This window comes from Saccopteryx leptura, chromosome 8, assembly GCF_036850995.1.
Source record: "Saccopteryx leptura isolate mSacLep1 chromosome 8, mSacLep1_pri_phased_curated, whole genome shotgun sequence".
In the NCBI taxonomy this organism is placed as follows: Eukaryota; Metazoa; Chordata; class Mammalia; order Chiroptera; family Emballonuridae; genus Saccopteryx; species Saccopteryx leptura.
In genome coordinates, this window is record NC_089510.1 from 83,143,418 (window position 1) to 83,169,971 (window position 26,554).

Sequence of the window (26,554 nt, forward strand, 5' to 3'; positions counted from 1 at the left end):
GGTCACCGCCTGAGCCCAAACAGGTGGAGCTGCCAGCACAGCAACAGGGTCTGCGAGGCGCAGGGCCCAGGCACAGAGCCTCCCTACGGGCAGGGTCACCCCAAACCACGGGGCAGGCTCCTCAGAGCTGTGGCTGCTCAACTCGACCCCAGTGGGCCCAGGAGACACTGGGTCTTAACTGGCATTTTAAAAGATGATTTGGATGTGCAGCTTGGATTGAGAATCACCGGTTGGCCCTCCTCTCTTTTCTCTTTCCCATGAAATGCCTTCTTTTCTTTTTAATACTATTTTGGTTTTGTTCACGTGTTTATCCTCATCCCCCAGGCTCCCTGCAATAGTCTAACTGGCTTCAGAGCCTGAGGATAGTTTTCAGGTTATTACAAGGGGAGCTGGGAGTTGAAAAGGAATTCTAGAAAGGACGGAGCACAGACAAGTGAGTCCCAAAATCTGAATGTAAACTTCCCTCAAATGTTTAGCTGACTCCTGGGAGCCCAGCAGAAGGAAACTCTGGAGCCCCAAAAGAAATGAGCAAGGATTTTAGCCACTACTCAGTGCTCAGGAAACTGAGTTTAGAGTTCAAATGATGCCAAATTGGAAGGTTTAGTAAATACCTTGGTATCTTTATTGAAACCCCAAGGGGCAGGTCTTGGGAGTCAGGAACAAAATGCAGGACTAGGAGCTATGCCCTAGAACTAATGGAAAACACAAAGCTTTCTTCCTTTTCCCTTTGTTTTTGCCATTACAAAGCCTAAAACCAAGCCTGTATAGGATCATGGTGATCCATCTGCAATTTAACTGCCTGCTAGGTAAAAAACTCAACACACCTCAGAGGAATACAGTCCTCCCTCACCATATTACGGTTCACTTTGCACGGTCTCACTGCATCACGAATTTTAAAATTGTATATATCTAATTTTGTATTGCAGATTTTTGGCTATATTGTGGGATTTGCAGTATATAAGTATTTTTATATATTTATCATTTTAATTATTTTTGAGGTGAAATAAGCAAAATAATTGTGGGAAAGGTTAATAACAGTGTGGGAAAGGTTTATAAGAGTGTGGGGAGAGTTTGTAAAGCCTTAAAATAGATATAAATAATAAAATAAATATAAGGTGGCTACTTCACGGATTTTCGCCTGTCACAGGGGTTCTGGAGCCCAACCCCCGCGACAGACGAGGGGCCGCTATATTACAGAATCCACAATTCATACAATATATCATTGACAATGTCTGGTATAGAACCAAAAATTCTAGAAGTGTGAAGAAATAGGAAAATGTAATCCATATTAAACTTTAAAAAAAGAGATGAGAGAGATTGAGAGTGTGCCAGGAGAAGCATGTCTTTCTCACTTTCAGAAATGAGCTAGAAAACATATAGCCCTAGTTTCTGCTGGTGTCCATTATATAACTTTCTTAACCATGTGGGCTGCTATAACAAAATACCACACCTTGGGTAGTTTATGACCAACACAAATGTATTGCTCATGATTCTGTAGGCTGGAAAATCCAAGATCAAATCCCCAGCATTGTCAAGTTTGGGTGAGAGCCCTCTTCCCAGTTCAGTCAAGCTGGCACCTTCTCATGTGTCCTCACATGGTAGAAAGGCTCACATGGTAGAAGGGCTGAGAAGGTCTGTGGGATCTCTGTTATGAGAGCACTAATTATGAAGCTCTTTCTTCATGACCTAGTTACCTCCTAAATACCCTACCTTCATATACCATCCTCTATGGGGGTTAGGATTCTAACACATGAATGGGGCGATGACATACACATTCTGACCTTAGAAGTAACTTTGAGGGAAGCAACCTTAGGGTACAGCCAACTGGTGGAAGAGCCAAGAAGAGTAGAACCTGAGTAGATGACAATGAACTTCCAGATGTACTGATATGTGAGCCGACAGCTGCTCAGTTGGCACGCTAGCATGCAACCTCTTCCTGTGTTAGGAGTTCCCCACTTTATGAGCAGCCCACTTCTCACCAGAGAAGCTGAAAATATCAAGTACTCACTTTCCCAGTCTCCATTAAAGTTAGGGTGTGATATAATCTAGGCTCCACCAAACAAAGGCATAAACACACACACATGTCAGAGACAACATTTATGTTCTGCGGGTTTTTGCCAGTGACCACTGTGTTCAGTTTTCAGAAACAGTAAGGTCACTTGTTCTAGTAACAGCATCCAACATCTCAACGTCTCCTGTAGACAGATGATGCCTGCAGGTTATGTAGCCCGTGGTGGCAACAGTTATATTTTTACCAGAATGACTATGTGGATAGATTTTGGTGTTGTTACTGGTTTGATAACTCCAAATTTCTTCCCAGCAACTCTCACCAAGATTCTAAAATTCTTTTTCTGTTTCATTTGTCTCAATTTGCTTCAGTTACTTGACACTAAAGACTGAATTGAAATTTTATTCTTTTTAAGGAGCATTCTGTGTTAATTGCAACTAAAAGTACCCTCAATGAGCCTAGGCTCTATCAGCTGTTATTACAACAATAATGCCCCACACCCAACAATTCAGTGAATTAGAACAATTATTTATTCTTATTCACATGTCTGAGAATCAGCCAGGCTAGGCTGTGTTCAGCTGACCTCAGCTCTAAAATGTAGACTGAATCTAGCTCAGTTCTACATAGCTCTCATCCTCCATGAACTACCCAGAGCTTGTCTTCTTGCAGAAATGATGGCAGTCAAGAGGGACAGACCAGCTATGCAATTATAATTTAAGCCTTCTTATATTAGATCCACCAATATCCCAATGGTCAACTGACATGACCAAGTCCACTATTTATGAAACAGGGAAATATACTCTCTAGTGAGATGAACAGTGTGTGTATACTGTTATATATACAGTGTGGAGGCAAAGGTAGGTTTATAGTTGTGAGTACATGAAACAGTTTATTCTTGTATTATTATTTATTAATTATTAAATTATTTTCCATATGCACAACTGTAAACCTACTTTTGTCCGTGTGTGTGTGTGTGTGTGTGTGTACATGTGCGTGTATTGCCTTGGTGAAGGGGGGTAGTGGCGTGGTGGGGGAGGGGAAAAGGAAGGAGATAAGAAAAGCATATACAGTCTTTGTTGCAAAAAGTCCCACCAATTTGCATAATAACCCAAGTTCTCATATCACAAAAAGAGCCATCAACAATATGTAAACACATAAACATGGTTATTTGGGCTTATGTCAATGTCATGTGTCATAAGAGGTTATTCTTCTTTTGGATTTTTTCAGCCATTTAAAAAATGTAAAAAATAATATTAAAGTAAAAATCAATCCAAACTTGTGGGTGCTACAAAAAGAGGCCCTGAGTCAGATTTGGTCCATGGGCAGTAGATTACAGGCTGCTGTTCTAGACCAAGTCCCCGGGGACATCACCTTAGGAAAAGGATCTAACCCACTGTATGTCTCGCTGTGAATTAAAAGGATTCTTCTGCCTGACCAGGTGGTGGTGCAGTGGATAGAGTGTCCGGCTGGGACACGGAGGACCAGGTTCCAGACTCTGAGATCACCAGTTTGAGCGCGGGCTTATCTGGTTTGTGCAAAGCTCACCAGCTTGGACCCAAGGTCGCTGGCTCGAGCAAGGGGTCACTCAGTCTACTGAGCCCCCTGATCAAGGCACATATGAGAAAGCAATCAATGAACAACTAAAGTGGCGTAATGAAGAATTGACGCTTCTCATCTCTCTCCTTTTCTGTCTGTCTGTCCATATCTGTCTCTCTCTCTGATTCTCTGTCTATATCACAAAAAAAAAAAAGAAAAAGAAAAAGAATTCTGACTGCCTGGTGCCAAGGATAACAGAATCCAGACAATATACAGTCACTTCTGCTTTTGACGAACCTTTCAAAAAAGGTGATAGTCTAAGCATCTAAAACCTTTTAGAGGTCAGCTGTTCTCAAATTTGGTTATTCATTGGAATGATCTGGGAAGATTAAAAACCTGCCATGCCCAGACCAGTTATGTCAGAATCTCTGGGGGAGGACCAAGGAATCAGAATTTTAAAAATCTCCTCAGGTGATTTTTCAATGGGCAGAAAAGACTGAGAACCATCTCAAGAGAACAAAAAAGTAGAACTTCTTTAATCTGAAGGACAGATGATCAAATTGTTTCTGTTTGCTAGTAAATGTGTTTAGTAATATCTCATGTGGGAGAAACTGGTCTGAGCCTTGCTTTTATTATAATATGATAAGGTTTCTGGGAGAGCAGCTAATATGCATGCACACCTCATGCACAACAAAAGGAAACATCAACAAAATGCAAAGGTAACTTATGGAATGGGAAAAAATATCTGATAAGAGGCTAATATCCAAAATATATAAAGAACTAATACAACTCAATAGGATTAAAAACCCCCACAAACAATCTAATTTAAAAGTGGGCAGAGGAACTGAATAGACAATTTTCCAAAGAAAACATCAAAAGACCAACAGGTTCATGAAAAGATGCTCAATGTCATTAATCATCAGGAAAATGCAAATCAAAACCACAATGAGGGCCTGATTGTTGGTGGCACAGTGGACAGAGCATTGACCCAGAAGGCAAAGATCACCAGCTTGAGCCTGGGGTCGCCAGCTTGAGCACAGGGTTCTCAGCTGGGAGCCCAAGCTTGCCGGTTCAATCCCTGGTCAAGGTACGTATGAGAAGCAATCAATGCACAACTAAGTGGAGCAACAATAAGTTAATGTTTCTCTCTATCTCTCTTCTCTCTCACACACAAAGAAAATAAAACACAATGAGATCACCTCACAACTGTCAGAATGGCTATCATCAAGGAATCAACCAACAAGCATCAGTGAGGATGTGGAGAAAAGGAACACTTGTGCTCTGTTGGTGCAAATGCAGATTGGTGAAGCCACTGTGGGAAATAGTATGAAGGTTTTTCAAAAAATTAAAAATAGAACTACTATATGGTCTAGCAATTCCACTTCTAGGTATTTATCCAAAGAAAATAAAATCCCTATCTCAAAAAGACATCTGCATGCCCATGTTCATTGCAGCATGAGTTACACTAGACAAGACATAGAAACAACCTAAGTATCGATTGGCTGCTGGGTTGCTGGCAGGATCCAACAGGCCCGGAGTGGCAGAGAGGCAGAGGCGGAGTAGGTCGGCTGAGGCCACGGGCACTGGAGGAAATACTGGCCCCATAAGAAAAAGAGAGAGACAAGGGAAATAAAAATACACATTAACCATATTTGTCAATAAATACAAAATATTATGTACTATTAATGTTAAAATTGCACATATAAAACCAAACTTGGAAAAAGTGTAAAGTTGGGGTTTTGCAGGGCCCTTCAGAAGTCGGGCCCAGGGCACATGCCCAGTGTTCCCACTGTTAAATTCGCCTCTGCAGAAGGAGTTGTTTGACTTAAACCTTACCGACCTTTTCAGTTTCAAACACTTCCTTTTTCTTTTCTTTTCTTTTTTAATGTTTATTGTATTGATTTTAAAGAGAGAGAGAGAAAGGGAGAGAGGGAGAGAGACTGGACCATCGATCTTCTCCTGTACGTGCCCTGACCAGGGATCAAACCAGCAACTTGTGCATTTTAGGATGATGCTCTAACCAACTGAGCTATCTGGCCAGGGCTCACAGACTTTTTCGAGGTGTGTTTATCTCCTGGGCATATGACATTGCTGTAGAATTGTTACTGGATGGGGACTCAGCCCAGATTGGGTCTACTTCTGGCCTGCTGGGAGTGTGTGGGTTCTTTCTCTGGGAAGATTTCACAACATGAGTCCATGTGATTTTTAGGATATGTTTATTAAAACTGGGGACAGTGCAATGAAGAAAAGGCTTAGGAGACAAAAAAGCAACAAGGAGAGCCTAGACCCTGGCTGGTTGACTCAGTGGATAGAGTGTCAGCCTGGCATATGGACACCCCAGGTTCAATTCCCAGTCAGGGTACACATGAGAAGCTACCATTTGCTTCTCTTCCTTCCCTTTCCCCCTTATCTCCCTCTTCCTCTCCCATAGCCAGTAGCTCAGTTGGTCCAAATGTGGGCCAGGATAGCTCATTTGTTTGAGCATCAACTTCAGGCGCTGAGGATAGCTCGTTTGATTCAAGCATCGCCCCCAGACAGGGTTGCTGGATGGGTACAAGTCTATCCCCTCCTGTCATTTAAAAACAGAACCAAAAACAGCCTAAGCGGGGCTGCTTTGGCTCTCTAGAAAGTCAGAGGAAAAGGAGGTCCTTGGAGACAGGTTCAAGGGGTAAGCCCGGGATGAGCTCCCTGCAGCTGCCAGCTGCTCCCCTGATTGCAAGTCTCATGGGGATCCTTAAAGGAAGAGAAAAGGTATGAGCGTGCTCTATAGAGAACACTCCGCTAGGTCCTTTGTCTTGAGGGGTTTTTTTCTTTCTTTAGTCTGTGACAATTCTAGGAGAGGCTTCAGGTGAGGGTATTAAGAGAATATCACTTGCTTTCCAGGTGTGTACGTCAATATATTGATTTATTAACATGTGTATAAAGTGGCATCAGGGTTATTTTCTGGTTAGTTTAGTGTGTGTGTGTGTTGTTTTTTGTTTAAGAATGTTATACTAGTCTGACCAAGTGGTGGCGCAGTGAATAGAGCATCAGACTGGGATGTGGAGGACCCAGGTTCAAGACTCCGAGGTCGCCAGCTTGAGCGCGGGCTCATCTGGTTTGAGCAAATCTCACCAGCTTGGACCCAAGGTCACTGGCTCGAGCAAGGGGTTACTCGGTCTGCTGAAGGCCCGCAGTCAAGGCACATATGAGAAAGCAATCAATGAACAGCTAAGAAACTGCAGCGAAGAATTGATGCTTCTCATCTCTCTCCCTGTCTGTCTGTCCCTATCTGTCCCTCTCTCTGACTCTCTCTGACTCTCCCACAAGAAAAAAGGATAAGAAAAAATAGAATGTTATACTAGAGAGACAAGGATTGTTTCAGTTTCCAGTTCAGTGTGTGTGTGTGTGTGTGTGTGTGTGTGTGTGTGTGTGTTTGGTAAGTAAATGAAACTGAGAAAGAGCTCCGCCCACCTGACCGTTGGCCTCCTGACTATAAAGGCTGCATGGCTGAGCCTGCAGCAGTCTGATCCTGACAGACCAGCTGCTGCTGTGGCTGCGCCGAGATGCAGGCCCCCGGGAGCCCCAGTTCCAGGCTGACCAGTGTGCTGATCCTGATCTTCACAGTGCTCCTGCAGTTCTTCTGTATGGCTGTGATTTACATGTACTTCACCAGTGAGCTGAAGCAGGTCGGTACAATGCACACGGGGCGGACAGCAGCTATCAGCACCCTTGGGTTAACTGCCACTCCTTTGCCTCTCTATTTGCTCCTCTTTGAAAACTCTGCAGTGGAAAAATGTGCCTTTTCTCTGCCCATGGACCCTAACTAATGCGCATAGTTTCTGAGAACTTTGCAAAGCTGTGTAAACAAAGTGCAGCTGCAGAACCGGTCCCACCAGTCCCTAGCAGATGCAAGCAGCAAAACTCCTGAGGTAGTTTTTTGTCTCCAACTGCATGTATTTTATATTAACAGTTGCTACCATTCATTGAAAGCTGTCTGCTAACTGCTTTCTAGGTCTTGACTCTACTTCCTGGGGGTCGGAGAGGCTGCATCAGGACAGGACTGTGTCTGCTTTTGCTCACCAGTACAAGACTGCCACATGGCTCCCTGTGGTGTTCACTAAAGGCTCGTTGAATAAATTACCAACCTTAAAAATTGTGATCATATACAGTGAGCAAGGTAGAGTCAGAGCTCAGCTCAAAGCCAGGCTCTAAAACACGAACAACAAGGCTATTGTTTTATGTTCCAGGTGTTTCAGACAGATATTTACAGGACACCAGATGGGCTTGGCACAGACAGACATGCGCTCTTACATACTGTTTGCTAATCCTTTGGCTTCCAGGCTGTTAACCAATGCCAGACTCTTCCTACCAACTTTCTTTTAAAGCTCTTAAATTATTAGGTGGAAAAATTTTGCCTAGACAAGTCAGACTTTCAAAAGTTAGCAGATAGAATGATATACCTGAGCCTTGGAACATTGTCAGGCTCCTCTTTTTTCCTCCAGACAGGGGTTGGAAACAGAGCAGATCTTTGAATTATGTTTTGCCTTTAGGTCTGTGGCATTCGTGTGCTAACAATAGTGAGAATATAAAGGACTAGCATTCTGTCTATTCCTTGGCCACAGGCATGTAATGGGGAAAGTCTGTAATACAGTGGTTATCAGGGGAACTCACATTTTACTGTTCATCATTAAAAAATTAAAAATAAAACTACCATTCTATGTCTGTGCATGGTGCAGGTACAAATACAGGTACACCTGATGGGAGGGGTGCAATTTTAATTTGTGTATTTCTCAATTATATAAAACTTTTGGAACTATGAATGCAAAATTGGTGAAAGTCAACCAAGTCAGTCTCTTGGCTTCTTATATATATTTTCACCAATTGTGTATTACTGAGAACTGTGAGCTGCAAGGAAATTTGAATACTCCCTATTTTGTATATAAGGAGACTAGAGACGTCCAAAGAAATGACATATTGAAGCTCAGACAGGGCTTTGGAAACAGAACTGGTCCCAAGTCTTGAGGCATGTAAGCTACGCTCGTCCCTGCAGAGTGAGGCGTTTGGAGGGTTACCATATTTGCGCCCTCTAATGCATACTGCACTCTGCTAAATGATGATAAGGCAACATAAAGCCTACCAGCTAGCGGGAAAGTGCATGCAAGGTTATAGTTCTCAGAAACATAAAAATTGTACAAAAGCCATCGTGGGGTTATCTATTAAGGAAGTGCAGTTTTTATACCCTGTGGAATATAAATTTAGTTGTTTCAATTGATTGGAAATGAGGAGACTCTTGTTTGATTTCTATGTACTTATGAAAATGATGCCAACATTAGATGATCAGTAAAGTCAGTTTTATTGGAAGACACATTTAGAAGAACCTTTATATTTGTAAGAAAAAAAAATCAATGTAACTATAATCACGCCTTTAGTTCTAAGTCTGGGTAAGAGGCTGACGTACTGCTGTGTTTACCAGTGGGAGCTGGCTGTCTAATCTCTGTTAACTCTGCAGCATAAACTGGGTAAGCCTGTCTTTGTATTTGCTCACATTACAAGTTGTCCGGTTCTTTACTGAGCTGACTCATGCAATTGTCTATATATGATCAAGTTTTTTGAATTCTACTATAAAAATGAAAATTTCAAATAAAGCTTAACATCTCCCTACTTGTACATTTTTCTTCCTTTCTTTCTCTCTTTCTCTTTCTTTCTCTTTTTTCTTTTTCTCTTTCTTTCTTTCTTTCTTTTTAAGTGGGAGGAGGGGAGATAGTGCTCCCCAATCAGGATCTACCTGACAACCCCATCTAGGGCCAATGCTCGAATCAACAGAGCTATTTTTAGCACCTAAGGGTGACACATTCGAACCAACCGAGCTATCCTCAGCACCCTGGGCCAAAGCTGGAACCAATCAAGCCACAGGCTGCAGGAGGGGAAGAGGGAGAGAAGGGTGAGAGGGAGGGAGAGAGAAGCAGATGGTCACTTCTCATGTGTGCTCTGCCCAGGAATCAAACCCAGGACATCCATACTCTGGGCTGACATCCATTGAGCTAGCAGCCAGGGCTTGTACATTTCTTTTGATTGCATAGTACATACGTATACATATATGCATAGACATGTAGAAAAATTTATTGAGAGTGCCAGAAAGGGAAGAGAATTAACTGATATTGAGCAAATATACTACTCACAAAAATTAGGGGATATTTCAAAATGAATGTGAAATGATAAAAGAATAAAAGGATTTGATTCTTTTTAATTAAAAAAGAACATCAGAAAGCAAGAAAGTTGTTCAATTATGCAAATGAGATGTAAAACCAACTTTTATTTCATGGTGAAAATGCACTGTACAGAAGGCTGAAAGCACTGGAGTATCTGCATGTTCCCTGATCCCCTAATTTTTGTGAGCAGTGTATTACATTCCAGGTGCTTTGCAGAGTACTACCTTGTTTTATTCTCATAATAGCCATGTAAAGTAAATATAATCACTCATTTTATAGATAAACAAACTGAGGCTCAGGGAATTTAAGTGATTTGTCCAAAACTATAAAGTAAGCTAGAAAAATTAAAGCTCAATTTTGAACCTAGGCTTTTACACCAGTGTTCAATAAACTGTAAGCATTATAATTAGTATTGAATAGTCTCTTGAAGCTGTCATTCTCTTCATGAGGAATTTTTGCCGAGGAAAGGGAATCTGAATCTCTTTGGGCATCTGTGTAGAGTTTGAAAAGGCACAGACAACATGTGTCAGTTGACACAGTCTCTGCTTTGGATAAGGGAAATTTGAAGAAGATACAGTGGGCAAGGATGAGAGTGAAGCTCAGGGAGGCCTGAGGAACACTGGGCTAGACCTTCACACACAGCCTACTGCAGACCAGCAAGCACAAACAATGAACGTGGGCTCAGCCTCTGAAGTTCCTGTCTTTCTGAGAAACTTTTCTGACAGGGGACAGCCTATCACTGAGGCCTCATGGATGGGGAGAGAAAAAAGAGAAAAGGACCTTTCTTTACCAATCTGCATATATGATTCTTGATGCTTGTTTGTGGTTTACAGAAAATGATTGTCAGAGACTAATGCCTGGGCAGCAGAGAGGGTCAGTACTGCTACCTTGAAGTCTCTGAGCCAACCAGCAAAGAAGTCCTCCCAGCTGACCTCAAGCCCTGTCAAGGACTGGGCGGTCCTGGCCTAGACACTGGCACCAGCAGCAGTCACGGAAATCCCGTTCACAGAACCAGGGGCAGCTGGAGCAGCAGTCTTCCTGCAGAGGCACACAAAGAACAATAGACATGTACCCTGCCCCCAACACACAAATGTGTTTAGCTAGAGAAAAGCCCCAGGCTAAGATAGACAGCTAAAACTCAAACTTTAAAGTGGAAAGGAAGTGAGAGAGAGACACATCATATTCTTAGTGGTTAGTCATTTTTGAAATAACCACAGTCTCCTCCTTCCCCGTGTGCCCAGTTACCAGCATTGGACAAGATCTGCAGAAGAGACCACCATATAGGATAATGCAAGAAACAAGTGGGGGTAGGGGAGGTGGCTGGGGCTCTCTTTCCGGGTTTCTATTCAAAAATCAGCATTTATGCATAAAAATATCTAAAAAGAGAAACATCAAGATGTTGGTGATCTCTAGCTGCTAGGATTATGGCAAGTACTTCCTTTTCCTTTTGATTCTTCTACCTTTATGAATGTTATACAGCAAATGTCATAAAAGTATTTATGCTATCTATACATGAGTTTTATATGGATTTAAAGAACATGACACTTTTATATACTGTAGTCATTAGAGAAAACAGCCGTTCCCAAAACTGCCCGCAGAGTCTGATCTCAATCCTATAAACAAGAGAGATCATCCAGAAGTTAGTGGGAGGTGGGATTAAATGGTTTTAATAGTTTTGTTTGTTTGTTTTCCTTTTAGAAAAAGTGTTCTTTACTTTTCTATACTTTCTAGGTTACCTGTGTGTCCTCAATGTTTCTAGGCTTCATTGAATTTGAGGTAACAATAGCGTCACATCAGCGTGTCAACCTTCCTCCATGTAAACCTAAGTGCTCAGGTTTTAAGGTTTCCCTCTGAAACAGAAGCTAGCCAGAGGCACTAACCACCAGTGGGCTCCTGCTCCTGGCCCCTGCTGCCACCCCCGGAAAACCCCTCCACTTCCTTCCACAGCTAACAGTATTTCCTGAGCCCAAGCCGCTCTCGACTCAGCTTCTTCCTGCGTGACCGCACCTCTCCTGCTCTCAGCTCTCAGCGCTGGGAAGTCAGGTCCACTGCCCTCTCCTTTCTGTGTCACATATCTTTTTGTTTTAATGGTTTTCTGAAGTTTGTGAGCCCGCGTTGTTTTAGTTTCATTAGACTAGGGCCTGGCCAAGGCACACCCATATTATCTGGGTTGGGAAATGCCAAATAAAATTGTTTTTCCTGGAACCACCCCCAGGCCTTGTGTTTAAAGCCAGATCTTCCTCTCTGCTCCTCCCCCATGGTTTGCTAGACAAGTTTTCATATTTCTAAGCCATCGGCATTTGAGTTTCCTCAGAAAAGGCTGTCCAGCTGCAGCATAAACAGCAGATGCTAGCAGATGAGTGCAACAGAAGGTGGGCCGGGGCAAAGAAATGCTATCGAACTCCACTGCCAGTCCTGTCTCCATTCAGGCGGCCCCAGTTGTCACCTTCATTTCCTCGGCCAGGAAAATATTTTACTTTTGTAATTAAATGAAGGAAAATAAACATTTAAAAGTAAATGCTTGGTCTGTGCCAGGGTACGTGGAAGGAATTAATTCCTTTGCACTTGAAGGACCTTGATTAAATGTCCACAGTGTCTGTCGCTGAGGACAGAACCGCATGACTCTGGCTGGGCCTCTCATGAGCAGTTAAGTTACTTTGATTTGGAATGAGACCCTCTTTCTATAGGAATGAGCAAGTTATCCTTAAGTTTGATCCTTCCTTCAGGCTTTGGAGTCTCCAAACTTCAAACAGCAGGAAAAAAATAGCCACTTTTCCATTTATTTCTCCAAAGAAACATAGTGAAGTAAATTTGTACAAGGAAATAACATCTCCTTAATCTCAATTGTTAAAAAGGAAATCAGGAAAAACAATAAAATAAAAGCTTCTGACCTTGCTTGGACTTCCTGTTTTTCTTTGTAAGATTAACCAGTTATCGGCCTGAAGCGCTCTTCATGGTTAGGATGTTTTATGTGCGTGCATGTGTGCACATGCTGGCGTGCATGCATTTGAGGTGTGGGGAGGGCGTGTGTGTTTAACCCCAAGCAAGGACTTCGTTGACAACAACAATCTGGCCATTATAAATGTTTATTCTCAAGCAGGAGGAGGTAGCAAACCTTCAGATGGTGTTTCAAATCTCTGCAGATAAATAAGTCCTTAGCTAGTGTGGATATTTAGTGAGGCAGCATTCAGATTTTCAGTGGCAGTGTGGTCCAGACTCGACATTCAAAAGAAGCAGAAATCATGACAACTAGTCTACTCAGACAGATAAAGCTCAGATCAAGTACCAGAACATTACCAGCAGAGGCGGATTAAGGTCGGTTGAGACCCCAGGCGCAGAAGAAAATATTGGGCCCCTTAAAAGAAAGAGAGAGACAAGGAAAATAAAAATACATGTTAACCACAGTTTTAAATAAATAAAAAATATTATGTGCTATTAATGTTAAAATTGTACAAATGAAATCAAATTTAGTGTCATTAGAAAAAAGTGTCAAGTTGGGGTTTTACAGGGCCCTTCAGAAGTCAGGGTCCAGGACACATGCCCAGTGTGCCCACTGTTAAATCTGCTTCTGATTACCAGAACCTCAAACAGTTTAGCTAACTTTTTATTTAGAATCTGTAAAGCCAGTAGCCAGGGCCACCATCACAGCTGCCTGGCCCATGCAGGTTTGCATTTGATTCGGACAGACAGTAATAAAACAACAGAGCCAAGAACTGGTGGGCCATTAGCTTTAATCCTAGCTTGCACCCAGCGGGCAAGTAAGAACACACTGGGCTCCAAAACTCATTCATTCAGTGCTCACAAAGCTACTGACTTATCCGAGTTTCCTAGAATCAAAGGTTTCTAGCTCACCAGCCTTATTCATCTCTGTTCCTGTTGGGCAGATACAATATATTATGCTCACTTTGTTAAAGATGGCGCTGCCCACATGGAAGCCCGTCGCCAGGTGATATTAATGTGTGTTGGGGGCGGGCTGTGGGCAGGCAGGATCCTTGGAGCCTGGGGCTTGGTTTTAGGACTAAGCCTTTCCCACCCTTTTTGATGTGGGGTGGTGCAATCCCCTCATGCCCCAGATAAGTGACTTTGTATTAGAGACTTCCCTATTTTGTATATTGGATTAAAGGTTTTGATTTCTGCACTATAAAATGGGGGCAGAACAGGAGCTTGCTCTCTCGGTTCCTGAGATTATTAGCATTAGAGAGCAGAGAGCAGAGAAAGGCCACATGGAGGAGGTCAGGAGAAGTAGCCAAGATGGCGGAGTGTTGAGTGAAAAGCCAGTTTGTGCAGAGTTTGTGCAGGGAGAAGGAAGGAGATGGGGAACAGAGGTGAGTAAGTCTGGTGAGCTAGAAACCTTTGATTCTAGGAAACTTGGATAAGTCAGTAGCTTTGTGAGCACTGAATGTGAGTGGGTTTTGGAGCCCAGTGTGTGTTTTTACTTGCCCACCGGGTGCAAGCTAGGATTAAAGATGATGGCCCATCAGTTTTTGGCTCCGTTGTTTCTTTACCAACTGTCCGAATCCAATGCAAACCTACATGGGCCAGGCGGCTTGATGGTGGCCGTGGATACTGGCTTCACAGTTCCCCATCTCCTTCTCTCTGCACAAACTCTGTATAAACTGGCTTCTCCTTCAGCACTCCACCATCTTGGCTGCTTCATGTGGCCTTCTCTGCTCTCCTCTCTAATGCTAATCTCTTTTTATTTTCTAATGGTAATCTCAGGAACCGAGAGAGAGCAAGCTCCCTGTCTGCCCCACTTTATAGTATAGAAATCAAAACCTTTAATCTAATATACAAACAAGGAAGTCTCTGATACAAAGTCACTTATCTGAGGCATGATGGGATTCCTCGTGAAAGTGTACCACTCCACATCAAAAAGGGTGGGAAAGGCTTAGTCTTAAAACTAAGCCTTAGGCTATAAGAATCCTGCCTGCTTACAGCCTGTCCCCCAACATCCAAAGCAAACTATAAGTGAGCAAACATATATACCATATTTACAAACTTATTTGACCAACAGAATTCTTAAATTTAAAAAGACTCTACTGTTAATTTGTATCTGGGTGGGTTTCCAGCTTAGAAAGGGATCCACAGTATGTCGGATTGGAAGGGACCTCAAAGATCACCACAATGAACCAGGTAAAACTCAAATGAAGAACAGACACAGAGGAGAAACAGTCAAGAAACACACAGCTGATTAATGGCAGGAACAATCAAGGGCATTGTCAGTCAGACGCCCAGTCCACACCTGTAACCTTTCCACCATATGCAACTGCTTACTTTTTCTCAAAGGACAAAGGACAGCATGTTACTTTAATGTTGTGTGTGTGTGTGTGTGTGTGTGTGTGTGTGTGTGTGTGTGTGACAGGAACAAAGAGGGAGGGGGACAGATAGGGACAGACAGACAGGTAGGAAGCAAAATGAGAAGCATTAATTCTTTGTTGTGGCACCTCAGTTGTTCATTGATTTCTCATATGTGCTTTGACGGGGGGGTGGGGGGGGGAGCTACTGCAGACTGAGTGATCCCTTGCTCAAACCAGCAACCTTGGGCTTCAAGCCAGTGACCTTTGGGCTCAAGCCAGAGACCATGGGGTCATGTCTATGATCCCACAATGAAGCTGGTGAGCCTGCGCTGAAGCCAGCGACCTCCGGGTTTCGAACCTGGGTCCTCTAAGTCCCAGTGTGACGCTCTATCCACTGCGCCACCTCCTAGTCAGGCATGCTTACTTTAATTTTAAGCCATGAGTTTATCCAAGGTGCCAAGACTGCTCTGAATCTGTCATCAGTTTCTGTAGTTTTAACTTCTAAATAAACAAATATAAAAAGCACTTTGATTAATGTTGTGTTATATTCCATCTCATCCTAGATGCAGGACAAGTACTCCAAAAGTGGCATTGCTTGCTTCTTAAAGGAAGATGACAGCTCTTGGGACCGCAATGATGATGAGAGCATGAGCGACCCCTGCTGGCATATAAAGTGGCAACTACGTCAGTATATTAGAAAGGTAGGCGGACTATCAGGTGACTTCACCAGCCAACTTAGAAGGTGGGAAGAGAAGGAATATTCAAGGTCATCATATCTAAACTCCTTATTTTGTAACAGGAGAAATTGAGGCTTGGAGTGTTTAAGTGATATCCTTAAATTCATAGAACTAGAAAAAGGTGGAACAGCATCAAACAGCGGGTCCTAATTGACTCCTGGTCTAAAGTTCATGCCTCTACTTTAGACAGCCTTCCCATCTATTCCAGCGTTTTATCTTACATTGTGGAAACTGAGGCACAGAGTCATATGTTCAAGGTTACACAACAATAAGGGACGTGTGGTTTTTTTTTTAATTCAGAAGATAAAAGAGGCCAAGTAATGGTGTTATATTCTTTCCACATGTTGATCTCTGAAAATATATTTATTTTTCTGCATATAGAGATGAAGAAGAAAGGAAGAGGGAAGAAAGAGATATTTTGAGGAATTGAAGGTGATGACATCTAAATTTATAGTTAGTAAATGACAAATTACAGTGTTAACTGTTTATGGGACTTGTTCAAACAGAAGCTCTGGCAGAAACATTATGTTAGCTATAGCTAACAGTTCATTTCACTAAACATGATTGTGTAATTTTACTTTCAGCAATGTGACATGTCAAGTTAAGTTTCTTCTCTCAGGCTCTTCCTTCTTTTCTCTGCATGCTCAGAAAAGTCAGTTGAGAACACAGATATGAAAATTCTCTGTAAATCAGGAAGCACCGTGATTATTTAAAGAAATACTGGGGACATTCCCAGCTTAGGAGGAGGATGTGTCTTCATGACCTGATTGCGAGTTCACTGTTTGGTGCTCGGGCTGGCTTTTCATGGGAATAATATTTTGTTGATGGTTAGGGGTTTGATTTATAAACATCCTGTAGAGTCCAGACATCACCCACAATGCTATTTCTATGAGAAATGAAATTAGACTTACAGCTGGAACTCTTGGAAACACCTATGCTGGGTGGCTACCCTGCAGGCAGGCAGCTGTTACTACCTCACCCCAAGTACAAGGGCCAGGGAAGGTCCAGGGCTGCGGAAGGGCCCTGCGGAACCCAGGAAAGGGACCCATAGAGCCAGGAGTTACGGGAGTGGCAAGCACAGGTTTGGGCGGAAGCAGGAGGCTGGCTGGCGGGGCTGGGAGTGGGGGATAAGAGAAGGAGTGGGGATGGATTTACATCTCTCTTCCTGTTATTCTCCCGCTCCCTCCCGCTCTCACGTCCTGCCACTAACTAGAACAGAGAGAATCTGGGAAAGCACACAGGGAGGTAGTGACAGTATAGGAAAAATTCCATTTTTCCAGGTACTATTAATTAAGCAGACTATGTCCAGTAAACATCCTACACCCATTACATATATTATCTCCTTTAATTCTCACAACAGCTCTGTGAGGAAGAAATCATTATCTTCTTCTTCTTTTTTGAATAGATGGAGAAGTTAAAGTTTATATCTTTTCAGTGACCTGAGGAAAGTTTCCCAGAGCTAATAATGGACAGATAAGCCTGCAGGCCATCTGACCATACTGTAACTATTCTTGCATTCTGCCTCCCACACTGCAGGAATCACCCTTCTCTCCTCCCTGTTACTCCTCGTCCTCCTTTTCTGTCCCAGAATAAGAGAGAGATGATGCTGAGGCCACCTCTTGCTTTCCCTTCTCAGACCCCCCAGTGCCCACTGGACCACAGGCTGTCACCCTATTATCTGGAGTCGGGGCTTGAGGCAGAGGGGGGAACAGAAAGCTTCTGGTTTAGGGGGGAATTACAGTGGAGGAAACTTGCAAGTAGTTGCAAAATTAACAACACTGTTGGAAAAGAACGGCAGTGATGAGCAAACTCCTGGGTGACAGGATGGAATCAAGGGGAATTTAGAAACTGTGGATGAGCCCAGTCTGCTTAGTTAATAGAAAGGCTCGGTTTTTACTCTTTCTTGCTGGTTTTTCCACTGGTTAGTACAAAGAGGGTGATACTAGATTTTTAGTAAGGATATCAGCATTTGGTAAAATAACTTTTATGTGAAGAATGCATCAGCCACATTCTCAGAAATGAGAGGATGACATTGTGTGGCCAGGTCACACCTTGATGAGCTATGTATGTCTGTGGGCATCGAGAGTGAGGAAGTGTGTCTTATTGGGTCTGTCCAGTAATGTCATGCCCCTGGACTCTATTACACAGAGCACTTACACACACATGCGTTCACACACACACACATGCACCCACACAGAGAGAGCGAGGTGACAGGGTTGCCACAGCCACCAGCAGGTCTGGGGAACACTACGCTGACCTAACCTGGCAGACAGCTCCTTCCTCGTTTGTTGCTCCAGATGCAGACTTTGAAAGACATTTTCTAGAAACAGAACTTCCCCAGGGGGCCATTCTGTGTAACCCCTTAGAGCTGGCCACGTCAGTATTGACACCAGCTGCCACTTTAGACCCCACACAATTCCATACTTGCACAACTTCAAGTTTTCTAGACTGATATCTTATGTAGAACTTTCCTGTTAGACATCAGCAAAGAAAGCCATAGACATTCAATAGTCAGTTCTAAATTTTTAGGGAAATTAACAAGCTTTATTCAATACTATTTGCAGATAAATTTGAGAACCTATGAGGAAACCATTTCTACAGTTCCAGGTAGTATGTTTTTATTGTTGCTATTTTAACTTGCACTATCAACTTCCCGGAGAATGGATGACTCTCCACCCTCTGTCTGCTCCCATCCGCACGCCCCACACACCAACCCGCTGCTTCATGTTTCAAGCTACCTGGTTCTATTTCCCTTTCTGAGTCGGTAGCCAGAAAGCTCAGAATCCAATCTGTGGTGCACTATGGCTAGAACTTTTCAGCTGAATCTTATTTTTCCGACATGGCTTTTCCTTTCACCTCAATTTCAATTATTTATTTTCTATCTTCTAATGTGTTATAAATAAGCCATCTAAATCCTTTCTAGAACATGGCTGAAAGCAAGATAAATAAAAGCTCTAAAATTATACCCATCTTCTCTGCTTCTGTTCACCACCAGGCTCCATGCCTTTCTTTACGCGGAAGCCCCTTGCTCCCTCACCCCTTTGCCAACAATCTGCTACCCTCCACAACACTTTCTATCCTGTGGTCCCCATGCCACAGCCACCTTCCTGCTCATGATCAGCAGCCTGCTCTTTAGCCTCGCCCCTTTCCATGCTGTCCAGGTGGGCTTCTTTGGCCCTCGATCTGGCTTCTTTCATCTCTGGCTTTTCACATATCTGGCCCCTTCTTATCTTCCACTCTCATCAGCTAATTGTCAGACCCTCCCTGGCCACCTCTCTAAGTAAGTCCCCTACATCCTGCTATTTCTATCATAGCTTGTTCATTTCCTGTCATTTGTATATATTTTTATCTGTGTGTTGTCTGATTTCTCACTGATTAGAGACCCACAAAGACAGAAAACTGTGTTCCTCCCACCTGTCTAGTCCTAGCACTTAACCCTATGCCTCAAACCTAGTAGATCCCCCACTCTTACCTGCCCCACTTGCAGTGTGCGTGACTGTGTGCCTGTATTTTAACTGAGATGAAATTTACATAACATACAATTAACCATTTAAAGAGCACAATTTGTTGGCAGTTAGTGCATTTTCAATGTTGTGCTCACACCATCTCTCTCTACATAGAAAGTTCTTCATACATGTTTTTTGATTGAATAAATACATAAATAAAATTACTGAGTTAAATTTACTACTATTTTGCATTTGGCACACACTAATGGCTGTATAGGCCTGAGTACATATACTGGAGACTTACAGTCTTGGGCGCGCCAACCTGACAGAAAGGACAAGACCTTGTCCCAGGGTCCAAGCATCTGATCATTTCCTTGAAGGCAAAAGTGGAAGTGAGAGTGTTGGACACTTCATCTCTTCTGATGACGCACACCAGATCCATAGTCTACAATAGATGCATGTACTATTTTCAGTGTTGGAAGAAAAATATTCTTTTTTTATTCATTCCAATAAGGTGTAGAAATCATGTAGTTCTCAGTATACCAAGCTGTAGCCATGACAGCCAAATATACATATTCACAACTTTCTTTTCTGGGAGGTGTCTCCAATAGCCATCAGAAATTTCCTATCTATAGAATTTACTTTCAAATCTTGGCTTTCCCATATCCTTCCAATGCCTTCCAATGCAAGATATTTATGACTGGATTTTGTTATTGAATACTTAAAAACAAAGTGTTAAAGTCTAAGGGCAAGCAAGGCATTATGAATTATTTAACAAGGAAAGTTATAAGTAAAGGGACACATCAGCCTTGAGAGTTGAGCATCTTGAAAATAAGATGTAATTGACTATGTGTCCCCATGCCATGCTTGGTCTTTGGTACCATATAAATGTCCACCCATCTTGAATAAGTAACAATTCATACAAAATTAGAAGAAATGAGCCTTGGCTGTGTAGCTCAGTTGGTTAGAGCATCATCCTCATACTTCAGAGTTGCGGGTTCTATCCCAGGTCAAAACACATACAAGAATCAACCAGTGAATGCATGAATAAGTCGAACAACAAATTTATCTCTCTGTGTCTCTTCTTTTCCCTCTCTAAAATCAATCAATAAAAATGTTTTAAATATTAAAAAAAGTAAGAGAGATTCTCATTTCTCATTCATTTTTCCCCTATGGAATTTTATCACCTCCACTCAGTTCCCTTACTGCTATCTTAGATTAAAGCTACTGTTCTTAGTGCTAGTGTAATAGTTTGGTAACTTGCAAGTCTCCAGCCTCTTACCTTCTATTATCAAACTTTACTCTGAGAGATAAATTATCCTAAAGCACAAAACATATCTCTTCGCTTCCCTGACCAAAATCTTTCAGAGTTTTTTAATACCCAATAAAATCCAAATCTCTAAGCCTAGCATTCAAATCCTCTGTGCTTTAGCTCATTATTCAAACCTGAACCTGAGCTCCTCTCTCTCCTGTGTCTTAGGAATGCTTTGTGCATCCTGCTTTTGGCCTCTTCCATCCTGGCGGGTCCCAAGCCAGCCCATCCTCATCCTGTTCAGATAATATGTCTTATACTTGTTTGTTTATAATTCTTTCCTCTTGCTTCTGGAAGAGTGCCTGTCATGGAAGTGATGGGCACTTTGGTTTGTTGGAGTCAATGAGTGAAAGAACCTTGGTTCAAACCTTCCCCAGACCTCAGCTTTGCCATGAATAGGAATCTTTCCCTTCTCTTTCTATTTCTAATAGGTAAAATTTTATTTTCCAATTTATATCGCCTCAGAAAGACTGTTCAAGTCCCTTGAGTAGACTTAATTAATCAGTGGTTAGTGTTTGCTGCCCCTGTAGGCAGAGTGCAGTGCCTTGTCCTGGGCAGTATCTGCTTGATGAAAGAATATAATTTATCTAAAAACCAATGTATGCACACTTGGGAAGTTTGAACTGATTTTTTAAAAGAGTAGTTTGTTGAAGCTGTATTTTTAAGGTTATTCCAAAGTAACCTTAATAGTGGTCAGTCAGTAAGTTATTTGTTTGTTATAATCCAGTGAACCAGTGATTTATATAATCGTACTGATTATTGTGATCAGTATTTCAATAGATGTTCCTTTTGGGAGGCAGAAGGAGTGACTGTTGGATACCAGCTTGTAGCATCTTTGGACAATTATTATCACTGCTACTCCTTTAGGATCATTAGTGGCTAGCAAAGAGGAAAAAATAGAGTTTATGAAATTGGTATCATTCTGTTTCTATATATAACTCAAAATGGAAATTTGCCAATATCTGGTTATTGTGCACTTTAAATGACTCAGCAAGATTATTGCAAGTCCACAGCTTTTTGTGTGTTTGTTTTCTTGTTTGGGTATTTTTGGAAAAGGGCCATAATCTTACCTTTGTTATATTTACCGTAATTACTTCTGAGATACTGATAAATTATAACCCAAGTTATTGCTTATTCTTACCACCCAAACTACTTTTTCAACTATACATAAATCAAAGCAGGTTGATCACCATGCTAAAATGTTAAGATGTTTTTTATAAAAACCCATGTACAGTAATCCATTTTGGAAGCCCAGTGTGCTCACAGTTTCTGACTGACACAGCTGTGAACAGCAATGTATTGAGAGGTAGTTGGACAAGTGCTGATAATTCTTTGTCATTTCTCTTTTAGAAAAGCAACAGGACAGTCCTCCACTAATAAGAGAAAAAGGACGTCAGAGAGTAGCAGCTCACATAACAGGGACCAGTCCAAGAAGACATACATTCCTGGTTCCAAGTAAGAGAAACAGAAAGTATAATTATATATGGTTTGAAAGAAGACAATGGAAGAATTTGTTTCCAATAATCATTATTTTAATTGGTATCTGACTGTTGTTATAAGTAGCTATCTACAAAATGCTCACCAGTAAGCAGGTCTCAGACCTACTCTTTTCAGCAGCAAGATCACAAGGCAAATAGCTCAGATACTGCCCTGGCATAACTGGCCTCAGGGAAATTATTAAGTGGGAGAAACTTGTCTTTGAGTTTCCCAAGCCCCTATTTTTATTTTTTTTCATCTTTAAAATAATTTTTCTTTCTCACTTTTTATCAAATCTTCCTCCCCTTTTAAGTTCTAAATCAGTCATTTACTTTCACCATGAGTCGCTAAGTACTCCTTGTGACATTTATATTAAGGTAACCCATAAGAAGTTACCAATATTTGACTATCTTTTACTTACAGCAATGTCAGTTTCGTATAGTTTAACCAAATATGTTAACCCTAATTTTTAACTGTAGAGCAGCTGTCCGTAGAGTGTTGTAGTTAAGTACATGAGTCTTAACACTTACATTGGAATCCCAGCTCCTCCAGACCTACACATATGTTTTGAGCAAGTTAGTTAACCAAATCAAGCTACAGTTTCTTATACAAGGCAGAGATAACCTTTATACAAAATAAAGATAATTGTTAACTCATAAGTAAGAATTAACACATGCAAAATACCTGGTGTGTGGTAAGTAGTCACTTCTATTTTTGTAAAATTTTTGTCCCAAGTTAAAGGTATTTCATGCATCAGTTAATGGATGAAAAGGTTATTGAGGTGCAGGCGGGTATTTTTTTTTCTTTTTTCTTTTTTCTAGGCAGATGCTTTACTGATATTCCTGAACTTGTATTTTATTGATGATTAACATGTTTTTCTTGTGAGTGAGATCATTATTGTGATATTTACTATTTACTACTCATCAACAACTATGAGAGTTATTATAAACTCTTAGAAAACTAAAATTGTTTTCATCATGGAGATGAGCCCAACATTTAAAGGAATATCATATTTTGTATGGCCCTTTTTCATTCAGTCTCTAGGGCTTAAAGATCCAAAGATTTAAAGATCTTTAAATCCAGGATCTCTTTGCCACTGTGCTCTATCTTATCGTGGACTAGAGACGCCCTCTGCTTAGATGCTGTCTTTGACTACTGAAAAGAACAAGGAGGGGATCCATGCGATCGAGGGAACAGCAGTTGTGCTGAACTCTAGGCATAAAGGAGTAGCCGTGTTCCTTTTGGTTTCCTTATGCACTGTTCAGTGGAGCTCACCAGCACAGAAAGGTAGGCAGGAGTTCAAGACAGAAGTTCTGCAAAGGAATCAAGTTTGCCATCTGAGTGAACCATCCCCTGCACTACTACTCAGAGACATGTGGCAGATGTGGCATGAGTGGCAGATAGGTATTCCCAACAGGTCAAATAATACAGAAGCCTTCAGATTTCTATATGACCGGGATTTAAAATCCTTGTAAGATCAGAAGAGCAAGAAGTTTTATATTTGATTGAGATCCTTTGCAATACCAAACAAAAATGGGTTAGCCACAGCTATCCGAAGCACCTTGCTTTGCTGCAAACTCCCTTTTGTTAAAATTTCTTTCTCTCTAACCTTCATCCAGGCTCCAAGAATGAAAAGGTTTTGGGCCATAAAATAACCTCCTGGGAGTCATCAAGAAAAGGACATTCATTCTTGAATAATTTGCACCTGAGGTCTGGAGAGCTAATTATCCAAAAGACTGGGTTTTACTATATCTATTCCCAAACGTACTTTCGGTTTCAGGAAGATGATAACATTTCAACAGTAGAGAACAGGAAGAAAAACAAACAAATGGTTCAATATATTTACAAAACAACACTCTATCCTGACCCCATACTGCTGATGAAAAGTGCTAGGAATAGTTGTTGGTCTAAAGATTCAGAATATGGACTCTATTCCATCTATCAAGGTGGAATATTTGAGCTTAAAGAAGATGACAGAATTTTTGTATCTGTAACTAATGAGAAATTGCTTGACATGGACCAAGAAGCCAGTTATTTTGGGGCCTTTTTAATTAGCTAGATGATCTGCAAAGGCCAAAAAAAGAAAAAAGAAAAGAAAAACCACTGCTCTCAAAGTGCCTTTTCACTTCAGAATGATATCTTATGAAAATATTCCACCATATCTGACAAAGTAAGGCAGCCTGAGCAGGACACATGCAATGAAAACCTGCAACAAATGCTTTTTAAAACCTCTCTGAAAGTGACCAGCTGTTTAGAAGAAAAAAGAAGAAATTGCAAAAAGATTTTTGGTGTTCTATCTGCTATCAGTTCATCAACAGAAATCTAGGTTCTCAGTTTTCAAAACACATGTGTAGTAATTAACATCTTCTGACTTTATCATCTACTCTTGAGAAGATTCCAGAAGAAAGAATAATGATCGTAGGTTCTCTTATATCTATCACCTAAGAGTCCTACTCTAGAAAGCAGCGACCTCTCCCTCTCCACCATCTGCTGCCCGGCGGCACGTGCAAAGCAGCAACCATGCATGAGTGCATCTCCTTCCATGCTGGCCGGGCTGGGGTCCAGATTAGTAATGCCTATTGGGAGTTCTACTGCCTGAAACATGGCATCTAGCCTGATGAGCAGATGCCAAGTGACAATATCATGGGGAATGGGAGAGAGGACTCCTTCAACACCTTCTTCAGTGAGAGACGCTGGCGAACATGTGCCCAGGTCAGTGTTTGTGAACCTGAAACCCACAGTCATTGATGAAGTTCACAAGGACACCTGCAACCAGCTCTGCCAACGTGATCAGCTCATCATAGGCAAGAAAGATATTGTCAATAACTATGCCTGCCTGACCAGGTGATGGTGCAGTGGACAGGGCGTCAGACCGGGACGCAGAGGACCCAGGTTTGAAACTCCGAGGTCGCCAGCTTGAGCGCGGGCTCATCTGGTTGGAGCAAGGTTCATCAGCTTGAGCCCAAGGTCACTGGCTTGAGCAAGGGGTCACTCTATCTGCTGTAGCCCCCTCCCCCAGTCAAGGCACATATGAGAAAGCAATCAATGAACAACTAAGGTGCCCGTAACAAAGAATTGATGCTTCTCATCTCTCTCCCTTCCTGTCTGTCGGTCCCCATCTGTCCCTCTGTCTCTTTCTGTCTCTGTCACACAAACAAAAATAAATAAATAACTATGCCCATGGCCCTACACCATTAGAAAAGAGGTCATCAACCTTGTCTTGGACTGAATTTGGAACGAACACACCAGTGCACTCGTCTTCAGGGATTCTTGGTTCCCACAGCTTTTGCAGGTGAATTGGTTCCGGGTTTACCTCCCTGCTGATGGAACATCTCTCTGTCAATAATGGCAAAAGCCTAAGCTGGAGTTCTCCATTTTTCCAGCCCCCCATGTTTACACAGCTACAGTTGACCCCTACAGTTCCATCCTAACCACCACACCACCCTGGAGCACTCTGATTATGCCTTTATGGTTGACAATGAGGCCATCTGTGACATCTGGCATAAAAACCTCAAGATTGAGCACCCAACCCATACTAACCTGAATAGGTTTTAGGTCAGATTGTGTCCTTTATCACTGCTTCCCTCAGATTTGATGGAGCCTGAATGTTGACCTGAACAAATTCCAGCCCAACCTGATGTCCTATCCTTATATTCACTTCCTCTGGCCACCTATGTTCCTGTAATCTCTGCTGAGAAAGCCAACCACGATCAGCTTTCACTGATCCTAGGAAATGAATGGATTGTAATACATGAGATAGATTGTAATAGAAGGGATCATTAATGCATGCTTTGAGCCAGCCAGCCATATAGTGAAATGTGACTCTCACCATGGTAAATACATGGCTTGCTGCCTGTTGTACCATGGGGATGTGGTTCCCAAAGATGGCAATGTTGTCATTGCTACCATCAAGACCAAGTGTACCATCTAGTTTGTGGACTGGTACCCCACTGGTTTCAAAGTTGGCATTAATTACCAGTCTCCCACTGTGGTACCTGGTGGAGACCTGGCCAAGTACAGAGAGCTGTGTGCATGCTGAGCAACACTACAGATATTGCTGAGGCCTGGGCTCGCCTGGACTACAAGTTTGACCTGATATACTAAGCACGTCTTTGTCCACTACTATTTGGGTGAGGGCATGGAAGAAGGAAGGTTTTCTGAGGCCATGAGGACCTGGCTGCTCTTGAGAAGAAGAGTGAAGAGATTGGTGTGTATTATTCTGTTTTAAACATTGTTTTAATGTTTTAAAATTTTTGAAAAGTTGGCCCTAGTCAGTTGGTTCAATGGATAGAGCATCAGCCTGGTGTGTGGACAACCCAGATTTGATCCCCAGTCAGTGCATACATAGGAAACAACCATCTGCTTCTCTTCCCCTCCCTCTCCCCCTTCTCTCTGTCTTCCCTTCTCTAAGCCAGTGGCTCGGTTAGTTCGAGCTTTGGCCCCAGGCACTGACAATAGCTTGGTTGATTTGAGCATCGACCCAAGAAGGGGTTGACCAGTGGATCCCGGTCAGGGTGCATGTGGGAATCTGTCATCTCTTTATCTCCCCTC

The 26,554-nt window shown here is 42.1% G+C and overlaps 1 protein-coding gene across 1 annotated transcript; it reads left to right on the plus strand.

Annotated features, from left to right (window-relative positions):
• The first annotated feature begins 7,037 nt into the window (after nt 1–7,037).
• TNFSF10 (TNF superfamily member 10) lies at nt 7,038–26,551 on the plus strand. Its single transcript, XM_066346997.1, has 5 exons — nt 7,038–7,212; nt 15,596–15,733; nt 18,334–18,376; nt 21,878–21,982; nt 23,623–26,551. Exons 1-5 carry the CDS (start codon nt 7,090–7,092, stop codon nt 24,060–24,062), a joined length of 849 nt encoding a protein of 282 aa, XP_066203094.1. The 5' UTR covers nt 7,038–7,089; the 3' UTR covers nt 24,063–26,551.
• Nucleotides 26,552–26,554: the final 3 nt, after the last annotated feature.

What these genes read in the sequence shown, in the direction of transcription:
- TNFSF10 (XM_066346997.1), top strand. Translation starts at nt 7,090, where the DNA reads ATGCAGGCCCCCGGGAGCCCCAGTTCCAGGCTGACCAGTGTGCTGATC. An exon ending in TCACCAGTGAGCTGAAGCAG is followed by an intron (nt 7,213 to 15,595) that starts GTCGGTACAATG and finishes ATCTCATCCTAG; the next exon opens with ATGCAGGACAAGTACTCCAA. An exon ending in AACCATTTCTACAGTTCCAG is followed by an intron (nt 18,377 to 21,877) that starts GTAGTATGTTTT and finishes TTTCTCTTTTAG; the next exon opens with AAAAGCAACAGGACAGTCCT.